The sequence below is a fragment of the Stylophora pistillata genome, chromosome 4 (genome assembly GCF_964205215.1).
Source record: "Stylophora pistillata chromosome 4, jaStyPist1.2, whole genome shotgun sequence".
Taxonomy (NCBI): Eukaryota; Metazoa; Cnidaria; class Anthozoa; order Scleractinia; family Pocilloporidae; genus Stylophora; species Stylophora pistillata.
The window spans coordinates 19,756,686-19,775,936 of NC_142522.1; the positions used below are offsets into that span (position 1 = coordinate 19,756,686).

Here is a 19,251-nt window from a genome sequence, read left to right on the forward strand (position 1 = left end):
GTAACCGGGTCTCTTTTACAGGTCCAGTCTCAGTGTTCATTGCTTTTGAACTATTGGATTTTTATGACAAGATTTTAGTCAAGTCTTGTATGTTACAACTGGAGCTTCTGTCTTGAAACGGTAAGCTATTTATGAGTATTGACTGACTCTTCGTGAGTTTTTCATTTTCTAAAGCATGTGATTTGCACAATTGAAGACGGCTGCCGTGAGTTTATGGATACACTCGATTGCAGAAACATTGACACCTATAAAGCGATGGCAATGAACGATGAGACCAAACGGCTTTATAAATGGGTTACATGTACATGATTAAAAAGTCACTTGCACTCGGAAAATGATAGAAGCCATCCACGCCTTCCTAATCGACTGGGCCATTCGCGTTTTCCCACATTTGTCTTTGCTTTGAGTTCTCATTAGCTCCTTGTCCATGTAATATCTTCCTTTCTCCTGCTTGGCTGTTGAGTTACTTTGGTTTTGGTTTTACGATACTCAACCGAAATGCGCCTACCGACATCTCAAGTTACTTATCACCGAATGCAAAAACAAGATCAACACACTCAACAAGGAACTTTCAAACCACATGGAACTCTTACGAGACTCTTGTTCACCGGATATGTTCTTGTTTTATTCGGCTAAACTTAATTCTATGGCCTGGTCCCTCGAGTCTCTGCTTGCCAAAAGACGTGACAAAAAGAATGCTCCTATCTGCCGCTTCATTAGCCACAATAGCTCTAAAGGTAAAGACCAAGTCCTCTCTAACTTTAGCCATAACGACACATCATCTGATAATACACATTACATTTATAACGCTACTAACCCACCCACCACCAGCTGCCCCAAACAGAAACGCTGTCGCCGCTAAACTAAGCCTTTTCGCTTCCTCCTAGATCTTTCTTCTGTTATTAATCTATCTCGTTTTTCCCTTACTACCGACGAGACATCTGTTCTTTCACGCGGATTTACATTCTGCCCGACAACTCGACATATCAACTGGCCGAAAGTTTCGGCAGATATTTACGATTTTTCAAGACGCATGCGACTAACTGAATATTTTTTCAACGAGAACTATGACAACTCCAACACTAACGAAAATGACACCCCTTTCCACAACAAAAGCACTTGGAACCCCCCACATGACCGAGAGCGAGCCCTTGACACCTTTCTTAATGCTGTTAAACTTGAAATAACCACCTGTAAACCTAAAACTCTCCGGGACAATCTCACTCCTACAGAACGACAAGCCATACGCTCACTTAAGGAACGTAAAGACATAATTATAAAACCCGCCGACAAAGGTTCTGGTATTGTTGTTATGGACACAACCTGGTACATCGATGAATGCAACAGACAACTTTCTGACACTATATTTTATAAACGCTTGACAAACGACATCACTGCTGATATACAAAAACGTGTTACCTTTTATGTTAACAGGATGCATAACGACCAAATCATCAACGAAACAACAAAACAATACCTCTTACAGACTGACGTAAGACCAGGACGATTTTACATCTTACCCAAAATACACAAACCCGGTAATCCAGGACGCCCTATTGTCTCATCCAATAGCCACCCCACTGAACGGATATCCCAGTTTGTTGACAACTACCTCCAACCACTCGTTCACAAACTACCATCTTATATCAAAGACACCAATGACTTCCTCAACAAACTGTTTTACATTGGTAATTTGCCCCCTAATTCTTTACTAGTTACACTTGATGTTTCATCCCTCTACACCAACATCCCACATAACGAAGGTATGAATGCCTGTGACCATTTTCTGTGTACCTCCTCCAATACCCCTATTCCTACCGTCACACTTTGTGACCTCATTCGTATGGTTCTTACCATGAACAATTTTACTTTTAATGATGCTCATTACCTCCAAGCTCACGGCACAGCCATGGGTACCAAAATGGCCCCTTCTTTCGCTAACCTTTTTCTGGGTCTTTTCGAAGCTAACGCTTTGAAAAATGCCCCATGTAAACCGTACCCTTGGTTTAGATACATCGACGATATCTTTATGGTCTGGACCGAAGGTTTAGATAACCTCAAAATTTTCGTCGATTATCTTAACAATATCCACCCCACAATCAAATTCACCAGCTCACACTAATGTGGCTTTCCTTGACGTAAGTGTCTCCTTAACCATCGACGGTAATATCTCCACTGACCTCTACACCAAACCCACAGACAAACACATGTATCTATTGTACTCTTCTTGCCATCCATTACATACCGAAAAAGCCATTCCGTTGAGTCTAGCACTCTGCCTACGACGTATTCAGTCTTGGCTGACGAAAGGACAATGTTTTCAGTTTTTAAGGCTCAATTTTTTTTATTACATTTCATTTTATAATATTTTTTCATTCAAATATCGTTATCAAAGCTCTGAACAATGTTCGTTTTCATGGGGCCACCCCGTTCGTAGTTATCTACTCGAGTTTGCTGACTTGTTCAACGGTAGCTATGATCCGTATTTTTCTGCGGGAGATCACTCTGATACTTCGCCTTTCAGCTTTTTCTTTTTTTTTTTTTTTTTTCATTTTTTTTGAGACTCGCGCCGCTCAACTTACCTCATACCTTCTCAAACGAGGTTACAGCCATAAATTCGTCACCAAACAAATACAACGCGCCGCTGTCATCTCCCGCACACTCACCTTACAAACTAAAGACGTAAAAAGACCTAACCGTATTCCATTTAAAACTACTTTTAATCCGTCGCTTCCTCACATCTCCAACATCATCAAAAAACACTGGCATCTACTGCAGTCTTCTAACCGCTGCGAAAAAGCTTTTCCTCAGCTGCCAGTTGTCGCCTTCAGACGCTCCCCCAACCTTCGCGACACATTAGTAACAGCCAAACTCCCCTCTAATTCTACCACTTCCCATCCTCAACTCCCCCCCCGGCTCTTTCCGTTGTGGTAGAAACTGCGTTGCTTGCCCCTACATCTCTGACGGTCTTACTAACTATACCTTTTTTTCTACCGGCGAAACACGTCCCATTAAATCTCACTTGACCTGTGACACTAAAAACCTTATCTACTTAATTCAGTGTAACCGCTGTAACTTATAATACATAGGAGAAACTAAACGACGTTTAAAAGACCGTTTCAATGAACACCGCCGTACCATTGATAAAACTAGCTCTAAATCTAAACCTACTACAGCGGTAGAACACTTCATTTCCTCTCCTAACCACTCTGCTCACGCCATGGAGCTAATCGCCATCGAAAAAGTGTTTTCCAAGAGAGACTCGATACGCAAGGCCAGGGAAGCTTTTTTAATTTCAAGAGGCAACACTATTTATCCAGATGGCCTTAACGCTCGCGAAGAAATGTATTAGTTTCTAGTTATTTATCAAATTTACCTTACTTCATTTCTATTTTTGCTCACTATTTCTATTTTTATTGTTATTTCATTGTCAATCAAATTAGTTTTACATATTTCCGCTGTTACATCATACAGCTATCTATGAAGCATCACCCCAATTCTCTGTTAATTCCCACTGCACCTGAAGAAGGCTGGTTTGGCCAGCCGAAATATAGTGCTCCGTCTTAAAATTTACTTATCTACGTTGTATCGGTCTTGCCTCTATAGCTATAATGATGATCAATTATACCTCTGTGGGGGAGGGAGAGGGGGAGAGTGAACCTTGACCACTCTTACGAATAAAGAACACTTGTACCTGTAAGGAAATCTCCAACAAATGTACAACAGCGGTGATCATCAGTTTCTCGGAATTTCCGGGAGGTTTCAGTTTCCGAGGCTAAGCGTTGAAGGCCGCTAAAGCTGTATATCGAGAGTAATAGATTTACAGTAAGAGAATCTTCTGTAACAGAATTTACAGTAACAGAATCTTCTGATTATAGATACGAAATTAATATTACCTCGTTGCCGTTATTGTCTACCATCCATGTAACATTACGAGCATTTAAATTTGAAATCTGCGTGGGGTACAATTGTATTCACGTTTCATCCTCTAGAGAAAAAAGACTTTAATGGCAATATGATCAACGTGACTACCGTTTTAAAAGAGGAAGAATGTGCTTTTTTAATATTGAAATGGTGGGCTTGAGAAGGTGTTAGGAATAGATGTACATAATGAATAAGGATATCAAATCTTTAAATCGCTACCTGGAGTTTTACGTTACACTAATTTTTAAATTTTTTTTTTCATTTTTCATAAACAACGAAGAGAACCAAGATGGAAAGAACCGATGAAATTAAAAAAGTGACCATCTTTACAGGTTTGAGCGTCGCCTTATTCCTTCTTAACACTCATCGTCTGTTACAAGCCATCGAGTTCTGCGAGGAATGTTTGATTGTACTAAATAGCCAAGTGCAAAGTTGGGAAAGAACATTGACCAACTTAATTTCCCGCCATTTCTTCTCCATATTGGTCGTTGCGTACGATCGTACAAAAGATCCCAAAAGTGCAGAAAAATACCTCAGGGAACTCCTTCTCCTGCACCAGGACTTTGATGACCCTGTCGAAAGAGGACGGCTACATTTAGAACTAGCCAATAGACTTTACGCTCAAAAGAGGTATGTAGAGACCAGAGCTTTTTATGAGTTAGCAGCAGACATCATGAAAAGGAATGGCGATATTCGAGGAAAGGCAAAATGTTATCACATGTTAGGAACACTACTGCGTTCCATTGGAGAAAATGACAAGAGTAGAAAATATCTGGAAAAAGCACTTGCAATGAACATAGGATTTGGTGACAGGAAAGGGCAAGCGAAAGGCTACGGAAACCTTGGAACACTGTTCTACTCGCTTGGAAAATATAACAAAGCCCTAAAATATCAGGAGAAAGCCCTTGCTATCATATTGGAAATTGGCGACAGAAACGGAGAGGCAACAAGCTACGGAAACCTGGGAATATTGTTCGAATCGCTTGGTAAATATAACAAGGCCCTAGAATATCAGGAGAAAGCGCTTGCTATCAGATTGGAAATTGGCGACAAAGAAGGAGAGGCAACAAGCTACGGAAACCTAGGAACGCTGTTCTACTCGCTTGGTAAATATAACAAGGCCCTAGAATATCAGGAGAAAGCGCTTGCTATCAGATTGGAAATTGGCGACAGAGATGGAGAGGCAACAAGCTACGGAAACCTAGGAACACTGTTCTACTCGCTTGGTAAATATAACAAGGCCCTAAAATATCAGGAGAAAGCCCTTGCTATCAGATTGGAAATTGGCGACAGAGATGGAGAGGCAACAAGCTACGGAAACCTAGGAACACTTTTCGAGTCGCTTGGTAAATATAACAAGGCCCTAGAATATCAGGAGAAAGCCCTTGCTATCAAATTGGAAATTGGCGACAGAGATGGAGAGGCAACAAGCTACGGAAACCTAGGAACACTGTTCTACTTGCTTGGTAAATATAACAAGGCCCTAGAATATCAGGAGAGAGCCCTTGCTATCCAATTGGAAATTGGTGACAAAGATGGAGAGGCAACAAGCTACGGAAACCTAGGAACACTGTTCTACTCGCTTGGTAAATATAACAAGGCCCTAGAATATCAGGAGAAAGCCCTTGCTATCAGATTGGAAATTGGCGACAGAGATGGAGAGGCAACAAGCTACGGAAACCAAGGAACACTTTTCGAATCGCTTGGTAACTATAACAAGGCCTTACAATATCAGGAGAAAGCCCTTGCTATCAAATTGGAAATTGGCGACAGAGATGGAGAGGCAACAAGCTACGGAAACCTAGGAACAGTGTTCTACTCGCTTGGTAAATATAACAAGGCCCTAGCATATCAGGAAAAAGCCCTTGCTATCCAATTGGAAATTGGTGATAGAAATGGAGAGGCAACAAGCTACGGAAACCTAGGAACACTGTTCTACTCGCTTGGTAAATATAACAAGGCCCTAGAATATCAGGAGAAAGCGCTTGCTATCAGATTGGAAATTGGCGACAGAGATGGAGAGGCAACAAGCTACGGAAACCTAGGAACACTGTTCTACTCGCTTGGTAAATATAACAAGGCCCTAGAATATCAGGAGAAAGCGCTTGCTATCAGATTGGAAATTGGCGACAGAGATGGAGAGGCAACAAGCTACGGAAACCTAGGAACATTGTTCCAATCGCTTGGTAAATATAACAAGGCACTAGAATATCAGGAGAAAGCGCTTACTATCAAATTGGAAATTGGCGATAGAGATGGAGAGGCGACAAGCTACGCAAACTTAGCAACAGTGTTCTACTCGCTTGGCAAATATAACAAAGCCCTGGAATATCAGGAGAAAGCCCTTGCTATCCAATTGGAGATTAGTGACAGAGATGGAGAGGCAACAAGCTACGGAAACCTAGGAACACTGTTCCACTCGCTTGGTAAATATAACAAGGCCTTAGAATACCAGGATAAAGCGCTTGTTATCAAATTAGAAATTGGCGACAGAGAAGGAGAGGCAAGATGCTACGGAAACCTAGGAGCACTGTTCTACTCGCTTGGTAAATATATCAAGGCCCTGGAATATCAGGAGAAAGCGCTTGCTATCAGATTGGAAATTGGTGACAGAGATGGAGAGGCAACAAGCTACGGAAACCTAGGAATATTGTTCGAATCGCTTGGTAAATATAACAAGGCCCTAGAATATCAGGAGAAAGCGCTTGCTATCAAATTGGAAATTGGCGACAGAGATGGAGAGGCAACAAGCTGCGGAAACCTAGGAACATTGTTCGAATCGCTTGGTAAATATAACAAGGCCCTGGAATATCAGGAGAAAGCGCTTGCTATCAAATTGGAAACTGGCGACAGAGATGGAGAGGCAACAAGCTACGGAAACCTAGGAACACTGTTCTACTCGCTTGGTAAATATAACACGGCCCTAGAATATCAGGAGAAAGCGCTTGCTATCAGATTGGAAATTGGCGACAGAGATGGAGAGGCAACAAGCTACGGAAACCTAGGAATATTGTTCGAATCGCTTGGTAAATATAACAAGGCCCTAGAATATCAGGAGAAAGCGCTTGCTATCAAATTGGAAATTGGCGACAGAGATGGAGAGGCAACAAGCTGCGGAAACCTAGGAACATTGTTCGAATCGCTTGGTAAATATAACAAGGCCCTGGAATATCAGGAGAAAGCGCTTGCTATCAAATTGGAAACTGGCGACAGAGATGGAGAGGCAACAAGCTACGGAAACCTAGGAACACTGTTCTACTCGCTTGGTAAATATAACACGGCCCTAGAATATCAGGAGAAAGCGCTTGCTATCAGATTGGAAATTGGCGACAGAGATGGAGAGGCAACAAGCTACGGAAACCTAGGAACACTGTTCCACTCGCTTGGTAAATATAACAAGGCCCTAGAATATAACGAGAAAGCGCTTGCTATCAGATTGGAAATTGGCGACAGAGATGGAGAGGCAACAAGCTACGGAAACCTAGGAACATTGTTCCAATCGCTTGGTAAATATAACAAGGCCCTAGAATATCAGGAGAAAGCGCTTGCTATCAGATTGGAAATTGGCGACAGAAAAGGAGAGGCAACAAGCTACGGAAACCTAGGAACACTGTTCCAATCGCTTGGTAAATATAACAAGGCCCTAGAATATCAGGAGAAAGCGCTTGCTATCAAATTGGAAATTGGCAATAGAGAAGGAGAGGCAACAAGCTACGGAAACCTAGGAACATTGTTCCAATCGCTTGGTAAATATAACAAGGCCCTGGAATATCAGGAGAAAGGGCTTGCTATCAGATTGGAAATTGGCGACAGAGATGGAGAGGCAACAAGCTACGGAAACCTAGGAATATTGTTCTACTCGCTTGGTAAATATAACAAGGCCCTAGAATATCAGGAGAAAGCGCTGGCTATCAGATTGGAAATTGGCAACAGAGATGGAGAGGCAACAAGCTACGGAAACCTAGGAACACTGTTCTACTCGCTTGGTAAATATAACAAGGCCCTGGAATATCAGGAGAAAGCGCTTGCTATCAAATTGGAAATTGGCGACAGAGATGGAGAGGCAACAAGCTACGGAAACCTAGGAACATTGTTCCAATCGCTTGGTAAATATAACAAGGCCTTAGAATATCAGGAGAAAGCGCTTGCTATCAAATTGGAAATTGGCGACAGAGATGGAGAGGCAACAAGCTATGGAAACCTAGGAACATTGTTCCAATTGCTTGGTAAATACAAAAAGGCCCGAGAATATCAGGAGAAAGCGCTTGCTATCAAAATGGAAATTGGCGACACAGATGGAGAGGCAACAAGCTACGGAAACCTTGGAACATTGTTCCACTCGCTTGGTAAATATAACAAGGCCCTAGAATATCAGGAGAAAGCGCTTGCTATCAGATTGGAAATTGGCAACAGAGATGGAGAGGCAAAAAGCTACGGAAACCTAGGAACATTGTTCCAATCGCTTGGTAAATATAACAAGGCCCTAGAATATCAGGAGAAAGCGCTTGCTATCAAATTGGAAATTGGCCACAGAGAAGGAGAGGCAACAAGCTACGGAAACCTAGGAACATTGTTCGAATCGCTTGGTAAATATAACAAGGCCTTAGAATATCAGGAGAAAGCGCTTGCTATCCAATTGGAAATTGGCGACAGAGATGGAGAGGCAACAAGCTACGGAAACCTAGGAACATTGTTCAAATCGCTTGGTAAATATAACAAGGCCCTAGAATATCAGGAGAAAGCGCTTGCTATCAGATTGGAAATTGGCGACAGAGATGGAGAGGCAACAAGCTACGGAAACCTAGGAACATTGTTCCAATCCCTTAGTAAATATAACAAGGCCCTAGAACATCAGGAGAAAGCGCTTGCTATCAAATTGGAAATTGGCGACAGAGATGGAGAGGCAACAAGCTACGGAAACCTAGGAACATTGTTCCAATCGCTTGGTAAATATAACAAGGCCCTAGAACATCAGGAGAAAGCGCTTGCTATCAAATTGGAAATTGGCGACAGAGATGGAGAGGCAACAAGCTACGGAAACCTAGGAACATTGTTCCAATCGCTTGGTAAATATAACAAGGCCCTAGAACATCAGGAGAAAGCGCTTGCTATCAAATTGGAAATTGGCGACAGAGATGGAGAGGCAACAAGCTACGGAAACCTTGGAACATTGTTCCAATCGCTTGGTAAATATAACAAGGCCCTAGAATATCAGGAGAAAGCCCTTGCTATCAAATTGGAAACTGGCGACAGAGATGGAGAGGCAAGAAGCTACGGAAACCTAGGAACATTGTTCCAATCGCTTGGTAAATATAACAAGGCCCTAGAATATCAGGAGAAAGCCCTTGCTATCAGATTGGAAATTGGCAACAGAGATGGAGAGGCAACAAGCTACGGAAACCTAGGAACATTGTTCCAATCGCTTGGTAAATATAACAAGGCCCTAGAATATCAGGAGAAAGCCCTTGCTATCAGATTGGAAATTGGCGACAGAGAAGGAGAGGCAACAAGCTACGGAAACCTAGGAACATTGTTCCAATCGGTTGGTAAATATTACAAGGCCCTAGAATATCAGGAGAAAGCGCTTGCTATCAGATTGGAAATTGGCGACAGAAAAGGAGAGGCAACAAGCTACGGAAACCTAGGAACAATTTTCGATTGCCTTGGTAAATATAACAAGGCCCTAGAATATCAGGAGAAAGCGCTGGCTATCAGATTGGAAATTGGCGACAGAGATGGAGAGGCAACAAGCTACGGAAACCTAGGAACACTGTTCAAATCGCTTGGTAAATATAACAAGGCCCTAGAATATCAGGAGAAAGCGCTTGCTATCAGACTGGAAATTGGCGACAGAGATGGAGAGGCAACAAGCTACGGAAACCTAGGAACACTGTTCAAATCGCTTGGTAAATATAACAAGGCCCTAGAATATCAGGAGAAAGCGCTTGCTATCAGACTGGAAATTGGCGACAGAGATGGAGAGGCAACAAGCTACAGAGACCTAGGAACATTGTTCGAATCGCTTGGTAAATATAACAAGTCGCTAGAGTATCAGGAGAAAGCGCTTGCTATCAAATTGGATATTGGCGCCAGAGATGGAGAGGCATTAAGCTACGGAAACCTAGGAACACTGTTCGAATCGCTTGGTAAATATAACAAGGCCCTAGAATATCAGGAGAAAGCGCTTGCGATCAGATTGGAAATTGGCGACAGAGATGGAGAGGCAACAAGCTACGGAAACCTAGGAACACTGTTCAAATCGCTTGGTAAATATAACAAGGCCCTAGAATATCAGGAGAAAGCACTTGCGATCAGATTGGAAATTGGCGACAGAGATGGAGAGGCAACAAGCTACGGAAACCTAGGAACTTTGTTCCGATTGCTTGGTAATTATAACAGGGCCCTAGAATATCAGGAGAAAGCGCTTGCTATCAGATTGGAAATTGGCGACAGAGATGGAGAGGCAACAAGCTACGGAAACCTAGGAACATTGTTCCAATCGCTTGGTAAATATAACAAGGCCCTAGAATATCAGGAGAAAGCGCTTGCTATCAAATTGGAAATTGGCCACAGAGAAGGAGAGGCAACAAGCTACGGAAACCTAGGAACATTGTTCGAATCGCTTGGTAAATATAACAAGGCCTTAGAATATCAGGAGAAAGCGCTTGCTATCCAATTGGAAATTGGCGACAGAGATGGAGAGGCAACAAGCTACGGAAACCTAGGAACATTGTTCAAATCGCTTGGTAAATATAACAAGGCCCTAGAATATCAGGAGAAAGCGCTTGCTATCAGATTGGAAATTGGCGACAGAGATGGAGAGGCAACAAGCTACGGAAACCTAGGAACATTGTTCAAATCGCTTGGTAAATATAACAAGGCCCTAGAATATCAGGAGAAAGCGCTTGCTATCAGATTGGAAATTGGCGACAGAGATGGAGAGGCAACAAGCTACGGAAACCTAGGAACACTGTTCAAATCGCTTGGTAAATATAACAAGGCCCTAGAATATCAGGAGAAAGCCCTTGCTATCCAATTGGAAATTGGCGACATAGATGGAGAGGCAACAAGCTACGGAAACCTAGGAACACTGTTCAAATCGCTTGGTAAATATAACAAGGCCCTAGAATATCAGGAGAAAGCGCTTGCGATCAGATTGGAAATTGGCGACAGAGATGGAGAGGCAACAAGCTACGGAAACCTAGGAACATTGTTCCGATTGCTTGGTAATTATAACAGGGCCCTAGAATATCAGGAGAAAGCGCTTGCTATCAGATTGGAAATTGGCGACAGAGATGGAGAGGCAACAAGCTACGGAAACCTAGGAACATTGTTCCAATCGCTTGGTAAATATAACAAGGCCCTAGAATATCAGGAGAAAGCGCTTGCTATCAAATTGGAAATTGGCCACAGAGAAGGAGAGGCAACAAGCTACGGAAACCTAGGAACATTGTTCGAATCGCTTGGTAAATATAACAAGGCCTTAGAATATCAGGAGAAAGCGCTTGCTATCCAATTGGAAATTGGCGACAGAGATGGAGAGGCAACAAGCTACGGAAACCTAGGAACATTGTTCCAATCGCTTGGTAAATATAACGAGGCCCTAGAATATCAGGAGAAAGCGCTTGCTATCAGATTGGAAATTGGCGACAGAGATGGAGAGGCAACAAGCTACGGAAACCTAGGAACATTGTTCAAATCGCTTGGTAAATATAACAAGGCCCTAGAATATCAGGAGAAAGCGCTTGCTATCAGATTGGAAATTGGCGACAGAGATGGAGAGGCAACAAGCTACGGAAACCTAGGAACATTGTTCCAATCGCTTGGTAAATATAACAAGGCCCTAGAATATCAGGAGAAAGCGCTTGCTATCAAATTGGAAATTGGCCACAGAGAAGGAGAGGCAACAAGCTACGGAAACCTAGGAACATTGTTCCAATCGCTTGGTAAATATAACAAGGCCCTAGAATATCAGGAGAAAGCGCTTGCTATCAGATTGGAAATTGGCGACAGAGATGGAGAGGCAACAAGCTACGGAAACCTAGGAACATTGTTCCAATCGCTTGGTAAATATAACAAGGCCCTAGAATATCAGGAGAAAGCCCTTGCTATCCAATTGGAAATTGGCGACATAGATGGAGAGGCAAAAAGCTACGGAAACCTAGGAACATTGATGCTATCTCTTGGAAATCATGACAGAGCCCAAGAATATTTTGAGGAAGCACTGCGCATCAGGAAGAAAATTGGCGGCAGAGGAGGAGGGGCAACCTGTTATGGAAATCTAGCAAGTATGTGGCTCTGCCGCGGTAAATATCTCAAAGCTGACAATTATTTAGAGAAAGCACTGGCAATAAGACTGGAAATCGGTGACAGAGGAGGAGAAGCAGCAGATTACGCTAAATATGGCAGCATATTTTATCACCGTGGTGAATATGACAAGGCTCAAGAATATAATAAGAAATCCCTTGAAATTAACATGGAAATTGGCCATATGGAAGGAGTTGTGGTCAACTACTGTAATTTAGGATCGTGTTTCCAAGCGCTCGAGAAATATGGCAGGGCCGAAGAACATCTTAGGAAGGCTCTCCTATTAAGCAGAGACATTGGAAATATCATGGATGAGTTTCAGTGCCTTTGTAATCTAACAGTGTTGAAGGTATCGCAAGGTCACCTTGAAAAAGCCTTTTCGTACCTTTTCGAAAGCATTGACAAATTCGACACTCTACGTGGGTTCCTTAAAGACAAAGATCAGTTTAAAATATATTTCTTAGAAGAGCACGGCACCTTTCCCTACGAGTTGCTCAGTAGGTTGCTTTCTTCCACCGGAAAGTCACAAGACGCCCTTTACGTGGAAGAGCTGAGACGGGCGAGAGGCTTAGCTGACCTGATGGCAACTCGGTACTCTGCTAAAGAGCAGATCTCAAGCGATCCAAAATCATGGTGTGGAATTAAAAAAATTGTCGCAAAAGAAACTGACTGTGCATGCCTCTACATCTCGGTTGGTAAAGAGGATGTACGGTTCTGGATTCTCAAAGCAACAGAAGTTATCCGTTTTTTAGGAAAGAAGGTGAGCCTGGACAAAAGCGTGGTGACTGGATTAGTCCCTGACCTTGATGAGTATTTGAAAGAAAGCTTCCGCAGCCTTAGCATTTTATCAAAACAGAATTGCGAAGATCGATCCCTAGATGACACCGAATCGACCTTACTTCACAATGAAAACCGGAGCGCGGTCTTGCGTGACTATGATGCTGAAGAAACCAAAACAAATCTTGACCTGTGCTACAAGATCTTCATCGCTCCTGTGGCCGACCTACTGAAAGAGCCTGAGATCATAATTGTCCCTGATTCCTGTATGTACCAGATACCATTTGCAGCTTTAAGCGACAAAGGAGGCAAATATTTTTCAGAGACATTTAGGCTTCGCATCGTTCCCTCTCTGAGCACTCTCAAGCTCATCCAGGACAGTCCCTCAGAATATCACATTCAAACAGGTGCACTGATTGTGGGTGACCCTGTGGTTGGAGAGGTGATTTACAAGGATAGACGCAAGAACATAACACCATTGCCGTGTGCAAGAAAGGAAGCAGAGAAGCTTGGAGGACTTCTTGGCTTGCCGCCGTTGATTGGGGTCAGTGCAACAAAGCAAGCTGTACTTGAAGGGATAAGTTCAGTGAGCCTGATACATATTGCCGCCCATGGTAGTGCCGAAAGAGGAGAGATCGCGCTTTCTCCTAAGCTCCCAACGCACGGTATTCCTCACGAAGAGGACTACCTTTTGACAATGGCGGACATTTCACAAGCTAAGCTGCGAGCTAAACTGGTGGTACTTAGCTGTTGTCACAGTGCCCGTGGACAGATTAAAGCCGAAGGAGTTATTGGTATCGCTCGAGCGTTCCTGGGATCCGGTGCTCGCTCAGTGTTGGCGGCACGGTGCGCTCTGGACGATGAAGCCACAGAGCAGTTCATGACTTGGTTTTACGAACACTTGCTCCGCGGTGAAAGTGTCAGTGAGTCTGTTCACGAGGCCAGGAAGTTGATGAGAAACAATGGCTTTGAGAAAACTTCTCACTGGGCTCCGTTTATGATCATTGGCGACAACGTATCATTTGATTTTGGAAATTGGCCGGTGCTCACGGAATCTTAAGAGGCATGAGTAAAAAAGAAAACTTCTGTAACAGAATGTATTGAATTAAGCAACGATTAAGTAACATTCGTAATCACTAACTGCCAGCCTTTAGTTAGAGGACGCCATCTGGGAAAGACAATTCGAATCAATACACACAGCGATACATTTCTGTAAAAAGGTCACTTGACATCTTTTGTATATCGCACAATTTACTCTTGAAATTAGTTTAACAGTTTTAGAACAAACCTCAAGAGCCGGCATATTTTCTTTAACCTTAAATGACTCGGTAATCATTTCAAAGTTTGTTGTAACTAAATTTTTCAGAACAGGACCAGTTGGGGCAGCAAAACAAATTTTAAACAATATTTTTGCAAAGGCAAAGTTTTGAGCAATTGGTTTAAAAGGCTATTCACTATATCCAGCGTTTGAAGTCTAAGAATCTAATTTGGAATTTATACAACTACTGGCAAAGCTTCAAAGAGGAAGTGATGCGTTGCCATACATGGATAAATAGATTTTCTAAAAATAGATGCACGTGCATATTCACGCAAACCACTGTTTAACCATAGACACCCTTGTACACTCACGCAACCCTTGTAGACCCAAAGATTGTACTCTTAAGGTTCCTGGCAGGGACCTTAACCAAACCAAGACGGCAACGGCAACGAGAACGTGACCAAACAAAAAATCTAATGGGCAGAACAATAGCTCAGCACGTGTGTTTTAAGTCTTTGTTCAGTACTTAGCCGTCCACTGCAAAGACAACTTGAAATCACCAAAATTTGCTTTGTCTTAGAAAGGAAACCCAATTGCAAATTATCTAAGTTTTAACGCTGCTCATATGCATTTTGCTGAAGTTGAGATGTGGAGCTGCGAGGGACGGTAAACGCTTTAAACGTTAATTCTTTTTTTATTGACGACTTTCTCGGCGTTGCCGCCCTGATTGCTTAAGATCCCTAGTTTCCTTAAGAAGAACATTATGACGATTCTAAATCAAAACAAAATATAAAAGCATTTCGAGTTTCTCTTTTTTCATGATCATGAAGCGGCTCAGTGCCGGATCAATAAAATACTTATACTGACTTAAGTGTCCCTGTCTGAGAAAGTGTTCCAGGAGCCAAAAGTGATGGTCAACCGATTTGGCTGAAACTTGGCAAAAAAATTGAGTGTGATAAGATATTTCAAAAGCCACTTTGGCTCACTTCTCTGACTGTTTGTTCTGGAGTTTCAGGGGGGGGATTCCATTTGTGGCCTATGGAGCACCAAAAATTTATCCTTCTAGCTGGCATTTTGAAAGTGCTGTCGGAAACATGGAGACGCACCCACGCCAGAACAATTTCTTTACCTGTGAAACCAGATATTTCGTTTTGTTTGTACAGTGACAGTTGATTGATTAAATTAATGATTCTCATATTACCTATATAAAAGGAGGCGATTACACATTAGAGACAATAAACGAGTTGGAATTACGCCTACGTTTTGGTTTATTATATGGCGCCCAACGTGGGGCATTGATACCCTGAGACATAAGACACGAAATGGCCGAAAAACTACCACGTACTCGCGCCAAACGAGGTGGAAATAGGACTGTTATGACAAAACTAATGAATGAAGCGGATGGTCTTCTCAAGGCTGAAACGAGTGATAAGAAACGCCTGAAGGCTATTGCTGCTTCTCTAGACGAGAAGTTAAATTTGGTAAAAACACTCGACGAAGAAATCATAGAGAATTGCGCGGTGGAAGAGGTCGAAGCCGAAATAGAAGAATCGGATGAAATCAATTCACGCGTAATTGATCTATTGCTAGTCATAAATGAAGCGACTGGTTTAATGGATAACAATGATGGACTTTCGGTTGTCCCAACAACGAATATCGACGATACTACGCCCCCTGGTTCTCAACAATCGATTACGCCTTCTGGAACAAGTGGAACTTCGACTTTGGCTTCTAAAAATAATGTTCAACTCCAATCGCCCGGGAGTGCAGCTTATGGTGGATTTCATTCTTTTGACGTCGCTTCAACTTCCCACGCTGAAAACATGCAATCATCAGGAAATTCAGGTATGGGCTCTCATTTACATACTAACTTTGGCATGAACGCTAATTCAGTGGCTTATCAGCCTAGAGCAAAATTACCTAAACTAGTGTTACCGAAATTTAGAGGAGAAATTACGCAATGGCAAGGTTTCTGGGACAGCTTTAACAGCGCCATACACGCCAATCCTCATTTGAGTTTAATCGACAAATTTAATCACTTGCATTCACTGTTGGAGGGACAGGCAGCAAGAGCGATTCAAGGGCTAACTAGAACTGAGGCCAACTACAAGTCTGCCATCGAGATATTACACAAACGCTTCGGCAGAGTGCAGAACATAATATCGACTCATATGGATGAAATGCTTAAAATTCCAGCATGTACTAGCGATAAAGCGGCCCAACTTCGTCTCGTTTATGACAAAATCAGCATTAACATAAGAGGTTTGGAATCGTTGGGTGTAAGTTCTCACCAGTATGGGAGTTTATTGATTCCTGTGATCATGTCAAAGCTACCTCATGAAATTAGAATTCAAGTAGCTAGAAATACCGCGACGGAGGTGTGGGAGATGTCCGACCTGTTAGAAGTGATCCGTCAGGAAGTTGAGGCACGCGAGATTAGTGAAGGTGTGAAGACCAACGCGAGCCTTGAGAAACTCCACCCTAATCATCATAAAACGCCGACTATAAATGCGCTTTTGTCTCAAGATGGCAAACGATTTTCGTCTTCGGGAAATCAAATTAAATGTGTCTATTGTGGTGGATTACATTACTCTGCTTCATGTGAAATTGTGAGTGACCCTCTTGTTCGTTTCGAAATCCTGAGAAGGAGTCGAAGATGCTTCGTTTGTTTGAAACCTGATCACCATGGTGGCTCATGCAAAAGGAACTGTCGACGATGTCAGGGCCATCATCATCAGTCGATTTGCCGAAAATTTGTGCCAAAGAACCCCGATCACAGCCCCGATACGTCTGGTTTGAACGATCACAATTCAAGGGAAGGACGAAACTCGACTCTTGTGAGTCACACCAGAGAACCAATTACGATTGAAATAGACCACGCAACAAAACCTGAAGAAGGAAATGAAACTCCATCCTTGAGGAGCACTGTAACCGCAACGTCGACCGCGAGGGCCAAGGGGAGCATTTTGTTACAAACTGCTACCGCGATAGCTACAAACGAAGACCGATCCAAGTCCATTCCCGTACGAATTTTGTTCGACAATGGCAGCCAACGTTCATACGTCACCGACCACATCAAAGCGAAGCTGGGTTTAACTGCAAAGTCCACTGAGACCCTTCACCTTAACACGTTTGGTGAAAACGCTTATCGTAAACAAAAATGTCAAGTTGTTACTTTGCCACTAAGAAGCAATAAAGATGAGTACGTGGAGATTTCAGCGCTTAATTTTCCAGTCATTTGTTCGCCACTTCCTAAGAGAATAGACGTCACGAAATACCCACATTTGTTAGATTTAGATCTAGCTGACCGTTCTGCGTACGACCTAGACTCCATTGACATTCTCATTGGCTCAGATCATTACTGGGACATTGTCACTGGAGAGTCAATCCGCGGTGAATTTGGTCCCATAGCCATCAACAGCAAGTTTGGTTGGCTTCTGTCAGGCCCTACGGAAGAGCAACATGTCCATGAAATTTCCAATGTCGTCTCGAATCTTATCATCTCTGGTAAACCATTGTTAAACGAAACGAATGAAGCTGAAGAGATCACGAATATGCTGAAAAGGTTCTGGGAAACCGAAAGCATCGGAATCACAGACGACATCCAATCCGCAACACATTTGACACTTAAGGCTAAGCTAAGCGAAGAAATCTCTTTTAATGGTCGTCAGTACGAAGTTGCTCTCCCATGGAAGGAAGACTGCTTGCCGTGTACAACCAATTATCGAATGTGTGAAACGCGTCTGCGATCTTTGCATCATAAATTAAAACACGAGCCGAATTTACTTCACGAATATGACAGTTTGATATGACATATCAAACGTGACCCAACTCCTGCCCTTCAACGTAAACTCAACAGTAAACTACTGACACTCAAGAAAACGAACGCCTTTGACAACCAACGGTACTATCGACTGAGGTGCTCGGTACCACAGCCACCGAAACTCTACGGTTTGCCGAAACTACACAAACCTGGTTTCCCGATGCGACCTATTGTTTCTTTCTGTGGCTCTCCCACATACCAACTATCCAAGTACCTGACGACAATACTACAACCGCTAACCGACAAATCCAGACATAAACTACAATCCACTGAAGACTTCATTAACGCTACCAAGACTGTTCAGATACCTGACGACTACAAACTAGTGTCATTTGATGTGAAATCACTGTTCACAAGTATTCCACTTCAATTAGCATTACAATGCACTGAGACTGCAATCCGAAAATCTACCGAACCACTACCGCTACCGACAGACGACATCATGGACTTGCTAAACATTTGCCTAACGTCTACTTACTTTCAGTACAACGGTAAACACTACAAACAGTTACACGGCACTGCCATGGGGTCTCCAGTTTCTGTTGTTATAGCAGAAATTGTGATGCAGAACATCGAGGAACGCGCCCTTTCGACTTGCCGACAAACGATACCGCTTTGGTTACGTTACGTTGACGACACATTCACCGCCGTTCGACACGACGAAATTGACGCATTCCACAACCACCTTAACGAACAAAACACTGACATACAGTTTACCAGAGAAGTCGAAGAAAATGGCAAACTTCCTTTTCTAGACTGCCTGGTAAGCCACAACGACAGCTCATTACGAACGACAGTTTACAGGAAACCGACACACACCGACAGATTACTAGACGAGTCATCCTACAACCCTACATCACACAAAGCCACAACTATCAGAACTCTAACACGACGCGCACAACTAGTATGTGACTCGACAGACAGCTTATCCGACGAGAACAAATACCTTCACCGTGTTTTTACGAAGAACAACTACAACAACGACTTCATCCGACGAAACACTCACCGACCCACTACCACTACCGAAACAAACGACACCGCAACCCCTACGACTACAGCAACCATACCGTACATAAAAGGTATGTCTGAAAACATCTCGCGCATCTTACTACCCTTCAATATCCGCGTCGCCCACAAACCCATCACCACACTACGTCAGTTA

At 42.9% G+C, this 19,251-nt stretch overlaps 3 protein-coding genes across 3 annotated transcripts; all 3 read left to right on the forward strand.

The window, feature by feature from the left end:
- The first annotated feature begins 1,033 nt into the window (after window positions 1-1,033).
- On the forward strand, window positions 1,034-2,122 carry LOC148732768 (uncharacterized). The gene has a single exon (XM_088757903.1). The coding sequence runs from the start codon at window positions 1,034-1,036 to the stop codon at window positions 2,120-2,122; it is 1,089 nt and encodes a 362-aa protein (XP_088614029.1).
- A 2,091-nt stretch (window positions 2,123-4,213) lies between these two features.
- Window positions 4,214-15,519, forward strand: LOC148732769 (uncharacterized). The gene is made up of 2 exons (XM_088757904.1): window positions 4,214-6,547; window positions 7,685-15,519. Exons 1-2 carry the CDS (start codon window positions 4,214-4,216, stop codon window positions 14,066-14,068), a joined length of 8,718 nt encoding a protein of 2,905 aa, XP_088614030.1. The 3' UTR covers window positions 14,069-15,519.
- On the forward strand, window positions 15,204-18,078 carry LOC111344818 (uncharacterized). Its single transcript, XM_088757905.1, has one exon. It carries the CDS (start codon window positions 15,589-15,591, stop codon window positions 18,076-18,078), a length of 2,490 nt encoding a protein of 829 aa, XP_088614031.1. The 5' UTR covers window positions 15,204-15,588.
- Window positions 18,079-19,251: the final 1,173 nt, after the last annotated feature.

What these genes read in the sequence shown, in the direction of transcription:
- LOC148732768 (XM_088757903.1), top strand. Translation starts at nt 1,034, where the DNA reads ATGCGACTAACTGAATATTTTTTCAACGAGAACTATGACAACTCCAAC.
- LOC148732769 (XM_088757904.1), top strand. Translation starts at nt 4,214, where the DNA reads ATGGAAAGAACCGATGAAATTAAAAAAGTGACCATCTTTACAGGTTTG. An exon ending in TTGGTGACAGAGATGGAGAG is followed by an intron (nt 6,548 to 7,684) that starts GCAACAAGCTAC and finishes AAATATAACAAG; the next exon opens with GCCCTGGAATATCAGGAGAA.
- LOC111344818 (XM_088757905.1), top strand. Translation starts at nt 15,589, where the DNA reads ATGGCCGAAAAACTACCACGTACTCGCGCCAAACGAGGTGGAAATAGG.